This window comes from Schistocerca gregaria, chromosome 7 (assembly GCF_023897955.1).
Source record: "Schistocerca gregaria isolate iqSchGreg1 chromosome 7, iqSchGreg1.2, whole genome shotgun sequence".
NCBI classification, from domain to species: domain Eukaryota; kingdom Metazoa; phylum Arthropoda; class Insecta; order Orthoptera; family Acrididae; genus Schistocerca; species Schistocerca gregaria.
In genome coordinates, this window is record NC_064926.1 from 199,374,971 (window position 1) to 199,393,019 (window position 18,049).

Consider the following 18,049-nt stretch of genomic DNA (forward strand, 5'->3'; position numbering starts at 1 on the left):
CACACACACACACACACACACACACACACACACACATATCCATCCGCACATACACAGCTGTGTATGTGCGGATGGATATGTGTGTGTGTGTGTGTGTGTGTGTGTGTGTGTGTGTGTGTGTGCGCGCGCGCGCGCGCGAGTGTACATCTGTCCTTTTTTTCCCCTAAGGGAAGTCTTTCCGCTCCCGGGATTGGAATGACTCCTTACCCTCTCCCTTAAAACCTACATCCTTTCGTCTTTCCCTCTCCTTCCTGAAGAAGCAACCATCGGTTGCGAAAGCTAGCAATTCTGTGTGTGTGTTTGTGTGTTTTGTTCATGTGCCTGTCTGCCGGCGCTTTCCCGCTTGGTAAGTCTTGGAATCTTTGTTTTTAATATATTTTTCCCATGTGGAAATTTCTTTCTATTTTATTTACATCACATCATATTCAGATTGTCACGTGGTTCACAATATGTAATAATTTTCTATGTCATAAAAGAGCATATAGCTACAACATAGGAATTTGGTACTGGTGAGCTCATTTTGGTGCAGATATGAGGCGTTTAACTTGGTGCTCATCATGGAGGTTTGGCGGATGGGGGGGGGGGGGGGGGGGGTCAATTTAAGTCTAGAATGAATGACATGTGGTCATGCGGACAGGGATGGAGGTGGGTGTAAGACAGCAGCTATTACAAATTGCAGCCGATAGCATCACAGGATCAAAGGATGAATTGTAAGGAGAATTCCTATTTCAATATTTCGGAAAACCTGATTTGGAGGAGTGAAGGGAGGGAGAGGATTCAGGTGCCACAGGTTGTGATGGAGCTGTTAAAATCAAGCATTTTGTGCTTAGCATCATGTCCCACGACTTTGTGGTCAACATCATCTTTGCCCACAGTTTTGCAGTGGACATTCATTCAGGTGGACAGATGGTTGAGCATCATGTCCGCATAAAAAGCTGTGCAGTGGTTGTTATGGATCTGGTATATGATGATGTTGTGTGGCTTGGAAACAAACACCCATGACCCTCCTATCTTCCATAACAGAGATTAAGGCATCAATCGTTCGTACTACAGGTGTGATTCAACCTTGTCTATATGAGCATGGAGGAATAGATCTAATGTGATGATAGAGTAAGGACAGAAGGGGATAGCATAACTCTACTGAAATAATAGTTAACCACAGACTATTTTATACAGATCTAATTGATAAGACCTCAATCACATCAATAAAACAGTTCACACAAGGTGAAAAGGCTCTGAAACCAGTGGGGAAAGTGCCTAGATACAAAGAGAGTGATAACAGGACCAAGAGACAACTGTATGTCAGTCTAGAAAAACTGCATATGTAAATTATTAGAGAACACTTATAAAAGGAAGGACTAAAACATGTTATTGAGGGCACCTGAGATAGATAAAGTGTAATGTTGGCGCATGGCACTGGATGACGTAGATTACATTAGTGGCAGCAGGAAGGTGTCAGTGGTCCAGTTGCGGCCGTAGTTACAAATGGGCAACACAATTTCGGATTGTCAGATTGTTACTACTAGCAAATAACAAACTAAGTATCGATTTTCCGACTAACTGCTAGTATTAGATTGCTCTCCTGTTGTCTCTAGTACTCAGTTTAACTGTCTCCACATGACACCTAAACAGTTGGAGAATGTGATTTGGAGATGCTCTCTACCAGCCACGGAAATGCATCTAGACTGCAGAAGTAGTAGTGTCCGAGTAAGGCAAAGCTTTTGCTGTGGAGGTTATTGAACATCTTGGGTATCGGAGGAAATATCAGACTGTGTGGAGGGCTCTACTTTTCATAGCCAGCCCAACATAGCTCATCTGCACAGCTTTGGGCAAGCTGTAAAGTTAGGTCAGCTATTACTGGCTTCTTCCAATGGTCAGGATCATTCCCCAGCACTTTTGTAGTGCATCCACATGCGAAGAATCATCCAATCTAGACACACAGGGCTTCCTTACAAAAGAAAATCCTATCTTGAAGAAAATCAGTAATTTCTTAATTAATAGCAGTTGTGACCCACAAAATTTGTGGCTGGCAATCCTAGCCTGTGGCACCATTACTGTCTATTTGGTATCTCTCATTTGCCCACACAACACACTCAAAATCGAATTATAGTTGCTATTAATTATTTTATATAGAAAAATCTTTAATAGTCTCAAAGGTTTGTTCAGCTGTAATTGCCACAACCCAATGATAATAAGTTTGCAACCCATGGAGAGAGTGGCAACAGTATGTGTCTGCTTTCACATGTGGCCCTAGTTCTGATAGGATAGGATATCCTTGAAGGGCTTGGAATGTAGGATGTGATGGATAGTTTCACAGGACATGTCTTGCACCTGGGTCTTACATGTGTGCACAGATAATGTGGCAAGGAGTTGGGAGTGTGCGTAGCATAAGGATGGAGCAGAATATTTCCTACATTCTGTGGGCTGCAGAGTACCTCTTTAGCACAAGTAGGAAGAATTGTGGATAGAATGTTCCTCAGGTCTGCACACAGTGATAGGTTCTTGTGGCCCTGTTGAAGGATGTGTCTTGTGGCCTTGATGAAGGACATGCTTGATTAAGGGCATGGTGAGAGAATTGGGCTATGTATGAGTACGGAATATCTGTTGTTGGCTAAAACTATAAGGTAATATGTATCTGTGGAGGACTTAAGAGGACCTTGAGTGTACTGACCTGTCTATGAAGGACTTACGAACACATTGAGTATACTGGGTGAGAGGTTGTTCATCACTGCTGATGCTCCATACATTGGTGACCAGACATTGTGTGAGTGACTTTTATTGTGAAAGGGAGTGCAGCTTTCAAAATGGAAGTACTGTTGATGGTCAGTGGTATGGGCAGGTTTTTGTGAAGCCATAAGAGAGGTTGAGGTCAACATCAACATCTAGGAGACGGGCGTGCGGAACTGAGGAGCACAAGGTGAAGTAGACAGGTGGAATGTGTTGAGGAATTGGGGTAAAGTGTCTTGACCCTCAGCCAGATCATGAAGATATCATCACAGAAACTGAACCAGATAAGGAAACTGGGATCTTGGATGGCTAGTAAGGTATGCTGTAGATGTCTCATAAAGTTGCAGGCATAGTAGAGTGAACACAGATGACCATGGGAAAGCCACAGATTTGTTTTGTAATTGTAATTTTATTTGTCCTGTGGATCATACATTGTGTGCAGAGAAGCACATGATTATACAGGGCAAGTCAAAAATGGAGATGAGACGATGCAAGGTTAAAATGATTATGATAGTGATCTTACAATTATACAAGTGTTCATGTAATACATGTGTAATGCCAAGAAACAGAAATGTGTATAGGTGGATATCTTGTGAAAAATTCAGAATTTCTCACTATTTCTAAATAAGTTCGCATTGTTAAGGGAAAGAAACATAAGCAAATAGCATGGAAACTCAAAAGTACCATATACATTTAAAGATCCATTACTTAAGTAAAACAGTAAAGGTGACACACGTCTGTGTTAAGGTGCTCGGGCCTACGTACAAAGTACAGAACATGGATAGAACAAATTTTTATGTTTCAAGATACTCATCTATACTATAGTAACACTTGGAAAGCAGTTACAAATTTTCGTTACTATAACTTTTTTTTCCATGTTTGTTTAAATGAAAACCGTGTGTAGTGTGGAATCTTTTCTGTACATTGCTTAGGTTCACAAATGTTAAATTTTCAAACCGCGTGCAAATATTTTGCATCTGTGTATTTGCACTTTCAATTTCTTTGGTTACACAGGACCATTCTCTTCATGTCGTAACAATGTAGTGCTGAAAAAACAATAATGTTTGTTCCTCTCAGCTCATACAATTATCTTTTTAATGATATTAAGAAATCCTTTTTTCATTCCTTGCGATATTGTTAGATACAGCCGGGAAGAAAAACCCTTTCTGCTCAATGATGAAATTTTTTCCTTAATCATTGATGTTGTTTGCTGTTCTTGTGGTCTTCAGTCCTGAGACTGGTTTGATGCAGCTCTCCATGATACTGTATCCTGTGCAAGCTTCTTCACCTCCCAGTACTTACTGTAACCTACATTCTTCTGAACCTGCTTTGTGTATTCATCTCTTGGTCTCCCTCTACGCTTTTTCCCTTCATGCTGCCCTCCAATGACAAATTTGTGATCCCTTGATGCTTCAGAACATGTCCTACCAATCGGTCCCTTCTTCTTGTCAAGTTGTGCCACAAACTCCTCCCAATTCTATTCAATAGCTCCTCATTAGTTATGTGATCAACCCATCTAATCTGCAGCATTCCTCTGTAGCACCACATTTTGAAAGCTTCTATTCTCATCTTGTCCAAACTATTTATCGTCCACGTTTCACTTCTATACATGGCTGCACCCCATACAAATACTTTCAGAAACGACTTCCTGAAACCTGAACCAATACTCGATGTTAACAAATTTCTCTTCTTCAGAAATGCTTTCCTTGCCATTGCCAGTCTACATTTTATATCCTCTCTACTTCGACCATCATCAGTTATTTTGCTCCCCAAATAGCAAAACTCCTTTACTACTTTAAGTGTCTCATTTCCTAATCTAATTCCCTCAGCATCACCCGACTTAATTCGACTACATTCCATTATCCTCGTTTTGCTTTTGTTGATGTTTATCTTATATCCTCCTTTCAAGACACTGTCCATTCTGTTCAACTGCTCTTCAAAGTCCTTTGCTGTCTCTGACAGAATTACAATGTCATCGGTGAACCTCAATGTTTTTATTTCTTCTCCATAGATTTTAATACCTACTCCGAATTTTTCTTTTGTTTCCTTTACTGCTTGCTCAATATACAGATTGAATAACATCGGGGATAGGCTACAGCCCTGTCTCACTCCCTTCCCAACAACTGCTTCCCTTTCATGCCCCTTGACTCTTATAACTGTCGTCTGGCTTCTGTACAAATTGTAAATAGCTTTTCTTTCCCTGTATTTTACCCCTGCCACCTTCAGAATTTGAAAGAGGCACTGAATTTCGCTCCTGGCTTTATTATGCAATTAAAATTCTGACTACTTGTCTGCTGGAAATCAGAGAATATCAGTGAATTTCAAACATAATCTGGGAAATACCAGTAAAATTCGGGGAAAAAACTGGGAAAATCATTTTTCTCACAGTAGATGAAGTGAGTTTTTTATTGAGGTGTCATGTTTCATCACTGGCTGGGTGCAGGTGAGTTTGTGCACTGCCTCCCTCCTGCTTCATTCCTTCTGCTTCTCCCCTTCCTACCACTCTTCTCAGCTAGCAGTCAGTACTGCCACCACTTCTTGCTGCTAGCCTAGCAGTTTCCAACAAGAGGCAGGGAGGTATGAGGAGTGGTTTCTTTGGATGTGATTCTGAGAGACTGTAGACACAACAGCCAGAGACGGTTGTCATGTGTGCGTGAGTTGTGACTGAGTGATTGATTGAATGTGTGTGTGCGCTGTCGTTTTCTGACAAAAGCAATGGCTGAAAATTTTGTTGTGAGTGAAACTGCCTTTTCTACGTGCCTGTCTACAGCTCAGCAATCATATTGCTACCTATCTTCATTATTATTGATTCTCAGAGTATTTGAACAAGTTATCTGTTGCATGGATTGATCACCGTGGTCTCATTTCATCAACATACTGTCTGTGGCTCGTGAATAGCTGGCCACACTAGTGGATTTCCATGACGGGCCAAAACCAAAGGCTGTTTCTGCGGGTATCTGTAATGGATCGAGCCTATCGATCTGAAGCCTTTTGGTTCCCACTAATGTGCAGGACCTGCTCGGCAGATCTAGTCTCACAGATCTGCCCGCAGGCTGGGTATGTTTGTGTGTGGTGTAAGGCAGTGAATTTTCGTTGTTTATCCTTGGACCCAGGATTGCGGTGCTCCTCAGTAGGCCAGAGACCATGGGCGATGGTGTTCAGGAATTGCAACTGTCACACTGCAAACACATTGTACAGTGTAGCATTTAATAGACGTTTTATTTGTCCTAGTACATTTTGTCACTTAAAAAGTAGTTTACACGTTAGAATGTTTGGACGATAAGAAGAAGAAAATTGTCAGTCACTGGCAGTTTGTACACTGTGTACTCATATATTTCTCAAAAGAAAAATCACACAATACCTGTAAAATAATAGATACTACACTCTGGGTAAAAAAACTGACAATAACGAACATAGTAGAATCAAAATTTTATTGGTGGTCACCTACAGTGTTGGTTTACACAGTTCTTTCCCACCTTATGCACTTCTTTCAAGAGGCCTACTTTTTTCTGAGGTTGCTTCTGAAATCAGTGAAGGTGTTTTAAATCAGTCTTGGGACTCCAAGGAAATGCATATTTTTGTCACCAAATGTGTTTTATTTTATTGAAGTAAAATAACATCAGTGCTTTTAATAAAACTCATTTACCATTTGGCTTGCTTTCTCCAGTTCATTACCAAAGATGTTATGTTAGTACTTAAGCTTTTTGATCAAATCAGGAAACACCATCTGCTTGCAAGTGTTTTTAGATATTTTTTCGTTTGCACAATTGTTTCTTGTACTGTAGCTGCAGAGATGGATTGTCAACTCACATCTTAATTTACCCTTGAGATCTCAAAATTTGTCAAGGAAGAATGCTAAAACTTGTCTGGAAATCGGGGGAAATATCATGGAATTTCACTTGGAGACATTTGTGGCAACCCTAATTTCGCCCTTGGCTGTCTGCATACAGTTCAGTTTTGCATGTACTTGCTGTTCGGAGCATACCGATTTTTTGCCTACCTTGTTTGGCACTTTTTATTTTGTCTTTTTTGCTAACATAAATCAATAATGTTTCAGGCGAACAGGTTATTCGTGGCAAATTTTTTGGGAGCACTTTCAGTTATGATCATTCACTTAGCTGCGGCTGAAATATTCCATGTTGTACCTCATTCACTCAGTTGTTTTGTTTTCGAAGTGGTGCACTCGAACTGTTAACAATACAATCACATTTGTCATAGAAAGAACTTGAAAGTGATTTTCGTGCACTATGTTTATGTTCCTTACTGTTTTGTATACCCCCTATTATTTGTTCGTGTCCTTTTAAATTTACTTTCATCCAGTTCTCCGACGAAGTCAAACTTCCATGTCACAATTATGTCATGTTCAGTACACTTTTTTTCTTGTTTAAGTTTCTTGATAATGATTTTCAGTGGACTGATGATAAACTTTAAACTTGAGCTTTGTTATTTCATTCTTACAACTGTCACAGTTTTTCTTTTTAACAGCATAATTGAAATTATTTCGCAGAGCCACACATTGAATTTACACTACGTACCATCTTGACTCTTTATATATTGTCTCCTCAAAGGAGTAGGAGTAATGGTTAAGGATGTTGTTTTTCAGGTATACAAAGTTTGAGCTGGTGGGTTTGAAGTCTGTAAGACATTATATATAAACAGTGATGATTAGCTGACCAGGTTGTAATGGGGCGAGTCTGGTTGAGAGAGAGTGAAGAACAAAGCTTGTATCTTTGATGTGGGGAGCAATGCTCTGGGCATGGATTGAAGGTGTTGGTTAGGAAGACCACGGAGCCTTTCAATAGTAGCACAGCTACCATCCAGAATGATAAGGGCTGTGGATGTTGGAGAAGTATGTAGAGAGTTTTGCATGGGGGAGGGGGGGGGGGGGTTAATGTGAGAAGGTGCTAGGATGTGTGTAAGGATTTGAGTGTGTATAGGAGGTTATGCTGTTCTCTTTGGCCAGGACCGCTATGGCAGGTCTTGTGATGGAAGAATCTGACAACTGGTGGATACCTTCTATTAAATAACCTTCTGTTAAGTAATCAGTGTGGTTCATCATAGCAATGATGCATTCTGTGTCCACATGTAGGATGATGAAATTGGAATCTGTCCTAAGGTGATGTATGGCTGTTCTTTACTGTACTGAGAGGTTTGTGTTATCGGGAAGGATCCTAGGAAACTAGGCCAAGTTGGAGGCAACCATAGTGTGGTTAGGTTAAACAGAATTGAGGAAGGGTGACTGTTGGACAATAGTATGAGCTGAGAGAAGCAAGGTTCAGTGTTGGCTTTTGGTCTAAGTGGTTGATAGCAGGAAAATATTTCCACTGTAGGTGTTTGATGAGTTCAGCATGATTTGAATTGTGATGGGCTGTAGGTGAAACCTTTGGACTGGACCAAAACTTCTGTGGTAATTAGTTTGGTGGTAAATATATCGACAAATTGGCCTAATTCTTGTATCCTAAATAACCCAGGATTGACAGAACTTAACAATACCCTTTTTTAGGGGTCTTATCGCTTATCTTTATGACGGGAAATAATTTACCCCCTCCTTTTTCCTTGTCCAGCAAACTGGTATATGGCATTCTGACAACCACACAATCTGTAGAATATCCTGGTCTATTGTCACCTCTCTCAACCCCTTGTGACATAATTCATATCCCTTCGAAGACCCAGATGCAAGTCCTGTATGTTCTTTGCTCTCAACAGGCCCATTCGATCCAGTTCTGACACAGGCATATTATATCTCATTTAGGAAAGGACACTTGTGAAAGTAGTTATATGATAACATCTCTGATTAGATTAGATGTATTTGTCATTCCAGTAGATCCATAATGAGGATATCCTCCAGGATGTAGACCACATCAGAAAAACAATAATACACAATAAATATTTACAAAGAAAAGCAAATATGATAATGTACCTTTCACAGATCCCAAGTGCAGTGGGGGTCTCACATGTGGAAGAAACCAAAAAAATCTTAAACATATTTTTGTTTAAAAGGTAATAAATAACTTGTCACAAAGCATGTAACTGCCCAATACACTGTGGTGCTCTGAAAAAGGACGTTATCTGAATGTTATCTATGTTTTCAGTGTTGTTTGTGCAATTATAACCCAGTCAACACCTTATTTGCACTGGATGTTGTTACTATTACTCCTTCCGTTACTTAGCTGTTTTATGTTTTGATATTTACTTTCAAAATAACAACCGAAAAAACATTCTCTACATAGTAAGCATAAAAAGTTGTGTTTGACATTGAATACTTTCAGCATGAGAGCGTCTGTGTCTCAGAATTTAAAGGAAATCTTAATGCAGGAGCAGTTGCAAACCCATCACATGATTCAGAGTTGATAGAGGTATGCCCAATTGGCATAGTGTCCTGCATTTCTGTATAAAAATCGTACTTTCTTCATTATGGCACATTGATATCATAAATCAAAGAATTTGACCATTTTACTTGCAAGAAGGCATCTACAGCAGAAGTAGAAATTGTTGAAGAATGTTATGATAAAGATAAAAACATGGATTTGAATTTCTGTACTAATGTATTTGCTGTGTGGTTGTTTTTAAATTATTTATCACCAGGTTTAGTTCCCATCATTTATTTATGATTTCTCTTTTTTAATTCATTTTAATGTCAGTAAATCTTGACAAGTTTGCATTTTGTTGATAAGTTTTTTTAGGGATTCCAGTGTCTATCCAACCAACTTGATTTAGGTTCTATGTGACCTCAAAGATTCCTAACTGAATGCAGGGATTGTTCCTTCAGTAAGAAAATGGAAAGTTTGTTTACCACGCTTATCTAATCAGTGGTTGTTAGTTAAGTAAGAAGTGTGATATCAGTAGAACATTATGAAACAACTTTTCTTTCTCATTTGAACACGTCAGTGTAATGTGTATGTGAGAAAAGCTTTCCTAAGTTATTGTAAGGTCAACATGTGTCTCAATATTAAAGTTGGGGAAGGTTTTAGAAACAAAAATTATTTTACAATGTAGCGATGATCTGAGAGATAATGTTGATTTTATGTGATTGGGCAGCAGGAGGAAGGACAAATTCCTTTTCCGCCATTTAATTTAGATTTCCTGTTACTTCCATAATTCACTTCATATGAAATCAGGATGGTTTCTTGAAAATGCATTGGTCTAACCTTTTCCTATCATTGCAGGTGCTCTTTATCTATTGAGATCATGTAGATAAGATGCTAACTTCTAACCTTGGTTATTTTGCACAAGGACATGGCGGTGTTAAAAGTATGCATCTATTGAGTGATCCAATACTTTTTATCTTATTGGTATTCTCAGATACTTCTATCGATATTCGAGAATGATTCCTTTTGTGTCTGGTGTATAAGTGCCAAATGCCATGACCTGAATTTAGCATAGTCTGCTATGCTCAACACACAATGGGTGTATTGAGAACCATGTAAAAATAAGCAACATTATTTAACTAAGTTGAAAATTGAAAAGGGCGGTAATTATTAAGAATTAAAATTTGAATATTAATTTTGTGTGTGTTCCTGAGGTGACCAAGAAATATAAAGGACATTGCTGATGCATATATGCAACATAGTGTGACTCTGATGTGGGTGTATAAGCACCGATATGTAGGCAAGAGTTTAGAGTGATATTTGTGTCTTTCTGATGTGCATGTGACAAATGAGACTATGACAATGTTATTACCAAATGTGCTCTAACAGGATCAATATGCTGTTATTCTTTTCTTAGCCGCTGAAAAACAAACATTGGTAGACATCCATCACAGAATGAAGATTGTCTACAGCGTAGCATGTCTTTCGAAAGCCACCAATGCGGAATGGTATATGACAAGGGTGCTGCTGCTTCACGATAACACACATCCCCATATCACAAATGTCGTAACTCATGAATTATGCCAACTCAAGTGGGAGACACTTGAGCACCAGCCCTATAGTCCTGATCTCTCCTCATGTGCTTGCAATGCCTTTGGTCCCTTAAAAAGGGCCTCAACACGTCAGTGATTCCTATCAGACGAGAATGTGCAGCAGGCAATTATTGACTTCTTCATTCAACAGGACACAGTGTTTTACCAAACGGGTGTCTTCAGAATGGTGCGTTGATGGGATGACTGCCTCAGTGCTCACTGCAGTTTTGCTTGACTGCCATACCATACCTGGACTGTACGGGCTTCAAATGGAAACCTTATAACATCTTATAACACTAACGAAATAATTTGTAGGGTACTTTCCATGATTTTTATGGCACCATGAGAATTGACGTTAATGAGTTGGCAGTTTCCTTTGAAGTGATGCCCTTTGTAAGAAGCAGCCGACTTATATGCACAGTTATCCCCAATTTCAAGTGTGTGATAAATGAGGGAATTGGATATTCCTACACGTCTGATGGCTGCTTTATAGCTCTCCTGTAATTGTGTACCCGTGTATATATCTGTGTTACTTTAAGGTACAATCTTTAGCTGCTCACTAGTAATGATACCTGAAAACATTTCATAATGTTTTATGACCTTCTGGTAGGCATACAAATTAAATATTGTATGTTCTGCATATGAGGCTGTACCAATCAACTCACATGTTTAATTGGTAAAATTGCAGTTTCAAAGGTTTGGAATTAACTTGCTGTTTCGAATGCTAGTGGTGCACTAGAGTCTTAAAAAGGGAACAGATACCAAATTAGGAAGGATTTAATGTAAAAGTGTTCCATAGAAGGAACACGTGAATTTAACAACCACAGAGGAAGAATCATTGATGTAATGAATGTAAGAAGCAACACAGAAATGAAGTGAATAAAAATCAGAAAGAAAAATGAAATGATGATTAAATTCCATTGTGCTCCTCAGGAGTAATTATGTGTGTTTCTAAAAAAGTTTAAATATTCTGACCAGAATATCACATTTCATGTATATTGTTAAAGTCAAATCACTCAGCCCTTTAGTTCTGCCAAGGTATAGCTGTTAGTATGAGACAGTGAACAGTGGACAAGACTGAATATCTATAAAATTAATAGTGAGAGACAGTAGGACGGGACCTCTAAAGTGTAGTGCTTCACACCTAGGGAACTTGTCTGGTGTTTAGGCAGATATGGCAGTAAGATGTAAGATAAAGGTAATTGTAAAACTAGAGGAGGATATGATGGAAGCTGAGGATATCAATAAAGTTGTTATTGAACATACTTGATCATGTCTTTGAAGTCTTCTCTTGTCAGTTTACCATGACCATTTATGTCATACATATCAAACATCAACTTCACTTTATCTTCGGCTGTTCCTGAAAATCAGATGATTCTTATTTAAAATATCACATGATTGAAATTCAGGTAGTAAAAGTTAGACATCATTGTCTAAGCTCTTGGCAATGTTTAGAGATTTAAATTATTTCATTGTTGTACATACCTTTTGAAAATATTACAAGCATGTCAAGAAATTCTCTGAAGGAAATAAAGCCATTGTGATCTTTGTCGACTAAAGCGAACATCTGAAAATAAAAACAAGATTCAGACTTGTCAAGATAGCTGAAACAGTTATTTGTGTCATTCAAGTTTTCTTTATTGTCTGAAAGATAATAACCACATATTTTAGTAATAATCTTTATTTTTTTTCTCATGCTTCAAAAGACAAAGGATAAAAACCACAACCATTAAACTGCCATATATCCTCCACCCCATTCTTCTTATCCAAGTGAAGCAAATGCTGGTTTCAAAATGAAGGGATTTTGGCATATATGTAATATGTGCTGGTACACAAAACTTAAGGATAAAAGTTACTTTCATATGATGTGTCACTCCAAGTAAAGTATCTCAGCGAAATTTGGACCATACACAGAAATAACAGCTACAGTATAGTACAGAAAGTAATGGAAAGAAATAAGCGATAAGACAAACAGAAATGACACTTTTATACAAAGACTATAATTACACCGAGGTGACTATAATTACACCGAGGTCACCATGATTTACAATGGTTCTAAGGACATTAGAATAGGAGGGCCACAGTTCTTAATAGGCTGTGTGATCACCAAGGACGGCAATGCATGCTCTGTAACGTGCTGCCATGCTAGCTACAAGGTCGGTAAAGTGTTTAAGTGGTAGGGCATTCCACTCACCCACCAGTGTGGTTGACACCTTCTGGATGGTATTTTGTGCATGTGGACATGATAACAGTGTGTCTTCTCTGTGCATCCCATATATGTTCAATGGAGTTTTAAGTCAGGAGAATGTGCAGGACAGTCCATTCACCAAATACCCACTTACTCCAAGAGCTCCTTCCCTTGATTAGTTTTACGTCATGCATTGTCATCTATAAGAATGAAGTTGTCCGGATGCATTCCTGAAAAGATACGCATCTGGAAGGAGTCAGTGAGAGTATTACGTTGAAGATTTGGAAGTCAGTACGTACATGCATCATTATGTGTCCCCACACCATAACATCTGGACCATCAAAACAATCATGCTCAACAATGTTCCTGGATACATTATGTTCCCTCAAATGGCGAGAGTTGGAAACACATAAAGAGCCTAGGAATGTTGTCTAACATGGTTGTTTTGGTGGTCCAGGTGTTACAATGTGGGGAGGCATAATATGCATGGGCATACTGACCTCTAAATCTCTGAACACAGTACACCCACTGCTCAGCGTTAATATGACACTGTACTCCTTCCCCATGTGTGTCTTTCCAAGGGTGCATTTGGCCCTGACTTCATTTTTACAGGTGACAAAGCATGACTCCATCGAACTGTGCAGGTGGAGCAGTTCTTGGAATGATGGGTTTTCGGTTAATGGACTGGTATGTCTGTCCTGCCCAACTTAAACCTCCTCGAGCGTGTGTGGTATGCTTTGAGGAGAGATTGTAGCATGCCCACGCACACTAATGACAGTCCAGCAGTTGTCAACAACGATGGTAGAGAATTCTTTACCAACCTTGTAGCCAGTATGGTAGCATTTCTGTATACAAATGTAACTATATATGATGATACAGTATAGGGATAGCACTTCTGTCACTTTGTACGTGCCTAAGTCAGAAAGAAACTTCCACATGGGAAAAATATATTAAAAACAAAGATTCCAAGACATACCAAGTGGGAAAGCGCCGGTAGATAGGCACAATAAATAAAACACACAAACACACACACACACACAGAATTTCTAGCTTTCGCAACCGACGGTTGCCTCTTCAGGAAAGAGGGAAGGAGAGGGAAAGACGAAAGGATGTGGGTTTTAAGGGAGAGGGTAAGGGGTCATTCCAATCCCGGGAGCGGAAAGACTTCCCTTAGGGAGAAACAGAACAGGTGTACACTCGCACACACACACATATCCATCCGCACATACACAGACACTGTGTGTTTGTATGTTTTATTTATTGTGCCTATCTACCGTCGCTTTCCTGCTTGGTAAGTCTTGGAATCTTTGTTTTTAATATATATATAAAATTGCTTTTATGAGTTCATAATGTCTGAAGCAGTTGATTATTAACATACACTGTCCAGTCATGGGGCACAGAAAGTTCATCGCGTCTTCTTCAGACCATGCATGTACACTGCGAGCTGTATGACATTTTACTTTGTCCTGCTGGTAGATGCCATCGTGCTAAGGAAACACAAACTCGGAGTAGGTTTGGACATGCCCCCCAAGGTTAGCTGCAAATTTGTGTTGATCAATTGTGCCTTCCAGAATGATGAGATCACAAAGGGAATGCCAAGAAAACATTCCCTACAGTATAATGTTCCATCTTGGTTTGCTTGCAGACTTTTCACATCAACAGCCATCTGCTCGATGGAGCATAAAAGGCCACCTGTCGCCACTCAGTGGACGTCTATTTGTAGTATGGGCACGCAAATTCCAGCCTTCGTCACTGGTGGAAGAGCATCCGCACTGGTGCACGAACCAGGTGGAGGCCCGTACGCGGCAACATTCGCTGAATGGTCATTGAGGACGCAGTGTTGAAAGCCCCCTCGGTTCATCTCAGTGGTCAGTTGCTCGACAACTGAACATCTATTCGCCCATACATCTCTGCAGCTGTCTTTTCAGCCCTGTCATCTATGGCCTGTGGTGCACCATAGTCGCCTTGGTGCTAGTTTTGGATACAGCCATTTTACCATGCACAGTGTGCTTTATACATGGTGGCATGGAAATGGTTTGCAGACTTAGCCGTTTAGGAAATGCTCACAGACATGGCTCAAAAGTCAGTGGTTGTGCCCTTTTGGATGTCAGATCAATCGCTCCGTTACCTCGATACGATGACGACTGCACTGTTCCCTGCATACCATCCGCTGTTGCTGTTGCAGCCACCTTCTGTCAGTGAGTGGTTATTGCAAGTTGACATCAAACATAGGTGGTGGTCACCTCAAGTGACTGGATTATGTATTTACAATATAAGTAACAAAAATTTAAAGAATGTTTTCTAACAAGAAATTCCTCCGCCACATAATAATATGTAAGGTTTTTCAGCATTTCAGTGAGAGAGATGAATGCGTAAAGAAGAATCACTTGGAATGTTTCATCATAAACAACATGTTAAGGGAAGAAAATCATATGTTAGCACTTTCTTAAAAACTGATGTTAGACTGCTGCTTATAATCAACTTCATGTATCAAATGGAGTCCATTCTTAAATATTAAAAAGTGAATTGTGTGTGTAATAAAAAGGAATGCAGAGTTAGAGTTGAAGAAGAACAAAGATGAGAGACCTCCAGATCCCTAATTAATCATTTATGTCCGTCAAGAATAGGAGTGGGCTAAGTACCAAACCTTGCAGTACACCACATTTAATGTTTCTCAACTCTGAATTCAATATTATTCCTCGGATATTGTTGTCCTGTGATATCATTTGCAAATGTGAACTTCTGTTTGCTGGTGTTAATATATAACTCCACCCATGTATAAGGGAATATGTCTTACACTGTAAACTTTCAATTTCCCTTGCAGAGTTAAACATAATACACACAATGAAAGGATGTGGCAAGATCATAGAATGTGTCAAAAGGTTGTATTTTTCTTTCTTTTTACACCCCTCACCCTCCTGCCAGTGCACTTTGTTGACTTGTTTTTAAACTACATGTACTATATTCTCTGAATAGTAGACAACAACTGTGGTATAGGTTGTGATACCACAATTTGAAAAATGCCTGAACCTTTCTCTCAACAAGTTGTAGGACACACCGTAGTAAGAACAATATTTCTTTCTTTGAGCCTAGGAATCATCACTCTCCTGACACTTGTTACAGAATTTTAGAAACACCAGAAATAGTGTAAAAGACTGACACACTTCTTTGCTATAGCTCTGCAGAACATTACTGTATGTACTAATCTGTAAATGGACAGTGTGAACTTTTGTATAAAAATCATTACTGTTGTACAGTAGGTGTACTGACACATCATTGTAATGTCTTGTTCATATTATTATATTCATATTATCATATTATCCAGGGAACTTTAAAGAACTGCAGCAGATGCATTTCACAGAAATTAATTTTTTGAGACACATACCTTTCTTACAAATTCTGAGTCGGCCCTCATACTCAGTGCTTCAGCAAACTCATTTATTGTTAATTCTGTATAAATTACTTCCTTTGCGGCTCCAGCACTGAGTGGCTCTTTTACAGCCAAAGATTGGGAAATGTTGAAAGCCTAAAAGAAGAAAGCACAAATCTAGTTAAATGTAGTTGTTACACACCATTTTTATCTTACCTTATTCTCATAACTGTTCCTCTTTCCATAAACTGATATTTAGATATCATAAAGTGGAAAAATATTTTTGTTGTACAGCTACAGTGAGATTATTTGTACAAGCTGAGCAATAGGGTTTACTGAATCTACATCTACATGATTACTCTGCAATTCACATTTAAGTGCTTGGCATAGGGTTAATCGAACCACAATCATACTATCTCTCTACCATTCCACTCCTGAACAGCGCGCGGGGAAAAACGAACACCTAAACCTTTCTGTTCGAGCTCTGATTTCTCTTATTTTATTTAGATCATCATTCCTACCTATGTAGGTTGGGCTCAACAAAATATTTTCGCATTCGGAAGAGAAAGTTGGTGACTGAAATTTCGTAAATAGATCTCGCTGCGACGAAAAACGTCTTTGCTCACGTATAATATCTGCCACACTCTCTCCCCTATTATGTGATAATACAAAACGAGCTGAATGAGGTCTTTCAAAATGGATGATAGTTGGGGGCAGCTCCATTCAACATAGAATCTGTGCATCCTGATTCAGTTTTTGTGTGTCCTATCAAAGACAAATACCAGCACAATTCCTTTGATAAAGTTATGATCTGCGTCTTCTCCCATGAGTCTAACCTAACTGATTAAGCACTAACAGTGTAGCAGAAAAAGAACTGTATTGAAACACTTACATAGAAAACAAGTGAGGTGACTCTTAGCTGAGTGGAATGGTGACTGGTCACAGAAGTGGGTTGGCTTAATGTGTATGTTGCCCATGGTTTTTTTCTAAATAAATAGACAAATGATTTTGTTACTTCACTTGCAATTTCACTATGTTGTTATTGTGGGGTAAATAAAAACATTATTTAACTGACCACCCTACAGATACAGAAACACTTAAAACATGTGCTTGATATATAGACGAGGAGAAAAAATACTGTGGTGTGTTTGTGGAATAGAAGACTGTGTAGTGTTGGAGTGAGAGCAGGGAAGGGGATAGGTGGGTGAAGGACAATAACTAACAAAGGTTGAGGCCAGGAGGGTTACAGGAATGTAGCATATGTACTGCAGGGAGAGTGCCCATCTCTACAGTTCAGAAAAGCTGTTGTTGAGCTGCAGTCTCTGTGGCATGACAACCAAAAAGCAGTCTGTCTGCATGAATGGCTACTGACAAACTATGACCATGAGACAACTGGGCCACCCAGTTGCTGTGCATGCTGCCCAACACAGTTTGCACCATCTGGATCCCTCCTACCAACACCAGCTTTTCTGAATCACATTCTCGCAAGTCTCCCCACCCCCTCCTGGCTTCAAATTCAACCTTTGTTAGTCCCTGTCCTTCACCCACCTGTCCATTTCTGTGCTCTCACTCCAGCACTACACAGCATTCTATTCCACCAGTTTGCCCACAGTCTTTTTTTCTCCCCTCTACTTCTCTCCATTCCCACTCCCCTTCCTACCTCCTGAACCGGTCTAATGCCCTGACTGCACCAAGCTGCCCTACCCTGTCCCTACATGCACCCACATGCAGCACTTACCTGTCCCCTAACTTACCAGTGAGCAAGGTGGTGCAATGGTTAGCATACTGAAATCTGATTCGGGAGGACAGCGGTTCAAGCGTACATCCGACCACCCTGATTTAGATTTTCTATGATTTCCCTGAG

The 18,049-nt window shown here is 39.5% G+C and overlaps 1 protein-coding gene across 1 annotated transcript in view; it reads right to left on the reverse strand.

The window, feature by feature from the left end:
* Positions 1-18,049, reverse strand: part of LOC126281928 (dual oxidase-like) — a 234,658-nt gene that overhangs the window by 84,326 nt on the left and 132,283 nt on the right. The window contains exons 18-20 of the mRNA XM_049981262.1: positions 16,201-16,341; positions 12,113-12,194; positions 11,894-11,987 (exon numbers count right to left, since the gene is read on the reverse strand). Coding sequence (XP_049837219.1) covers positions 11,894-11,987; positions 12,113-12,194; positions 16,201-16,341 — 317 coding nt within the window. The remainder of the gene's footprint in view (positions 1-11,893; positions 11,988-12,112; positions 12,195-16,200; positions 16,342-18,049) is intronic.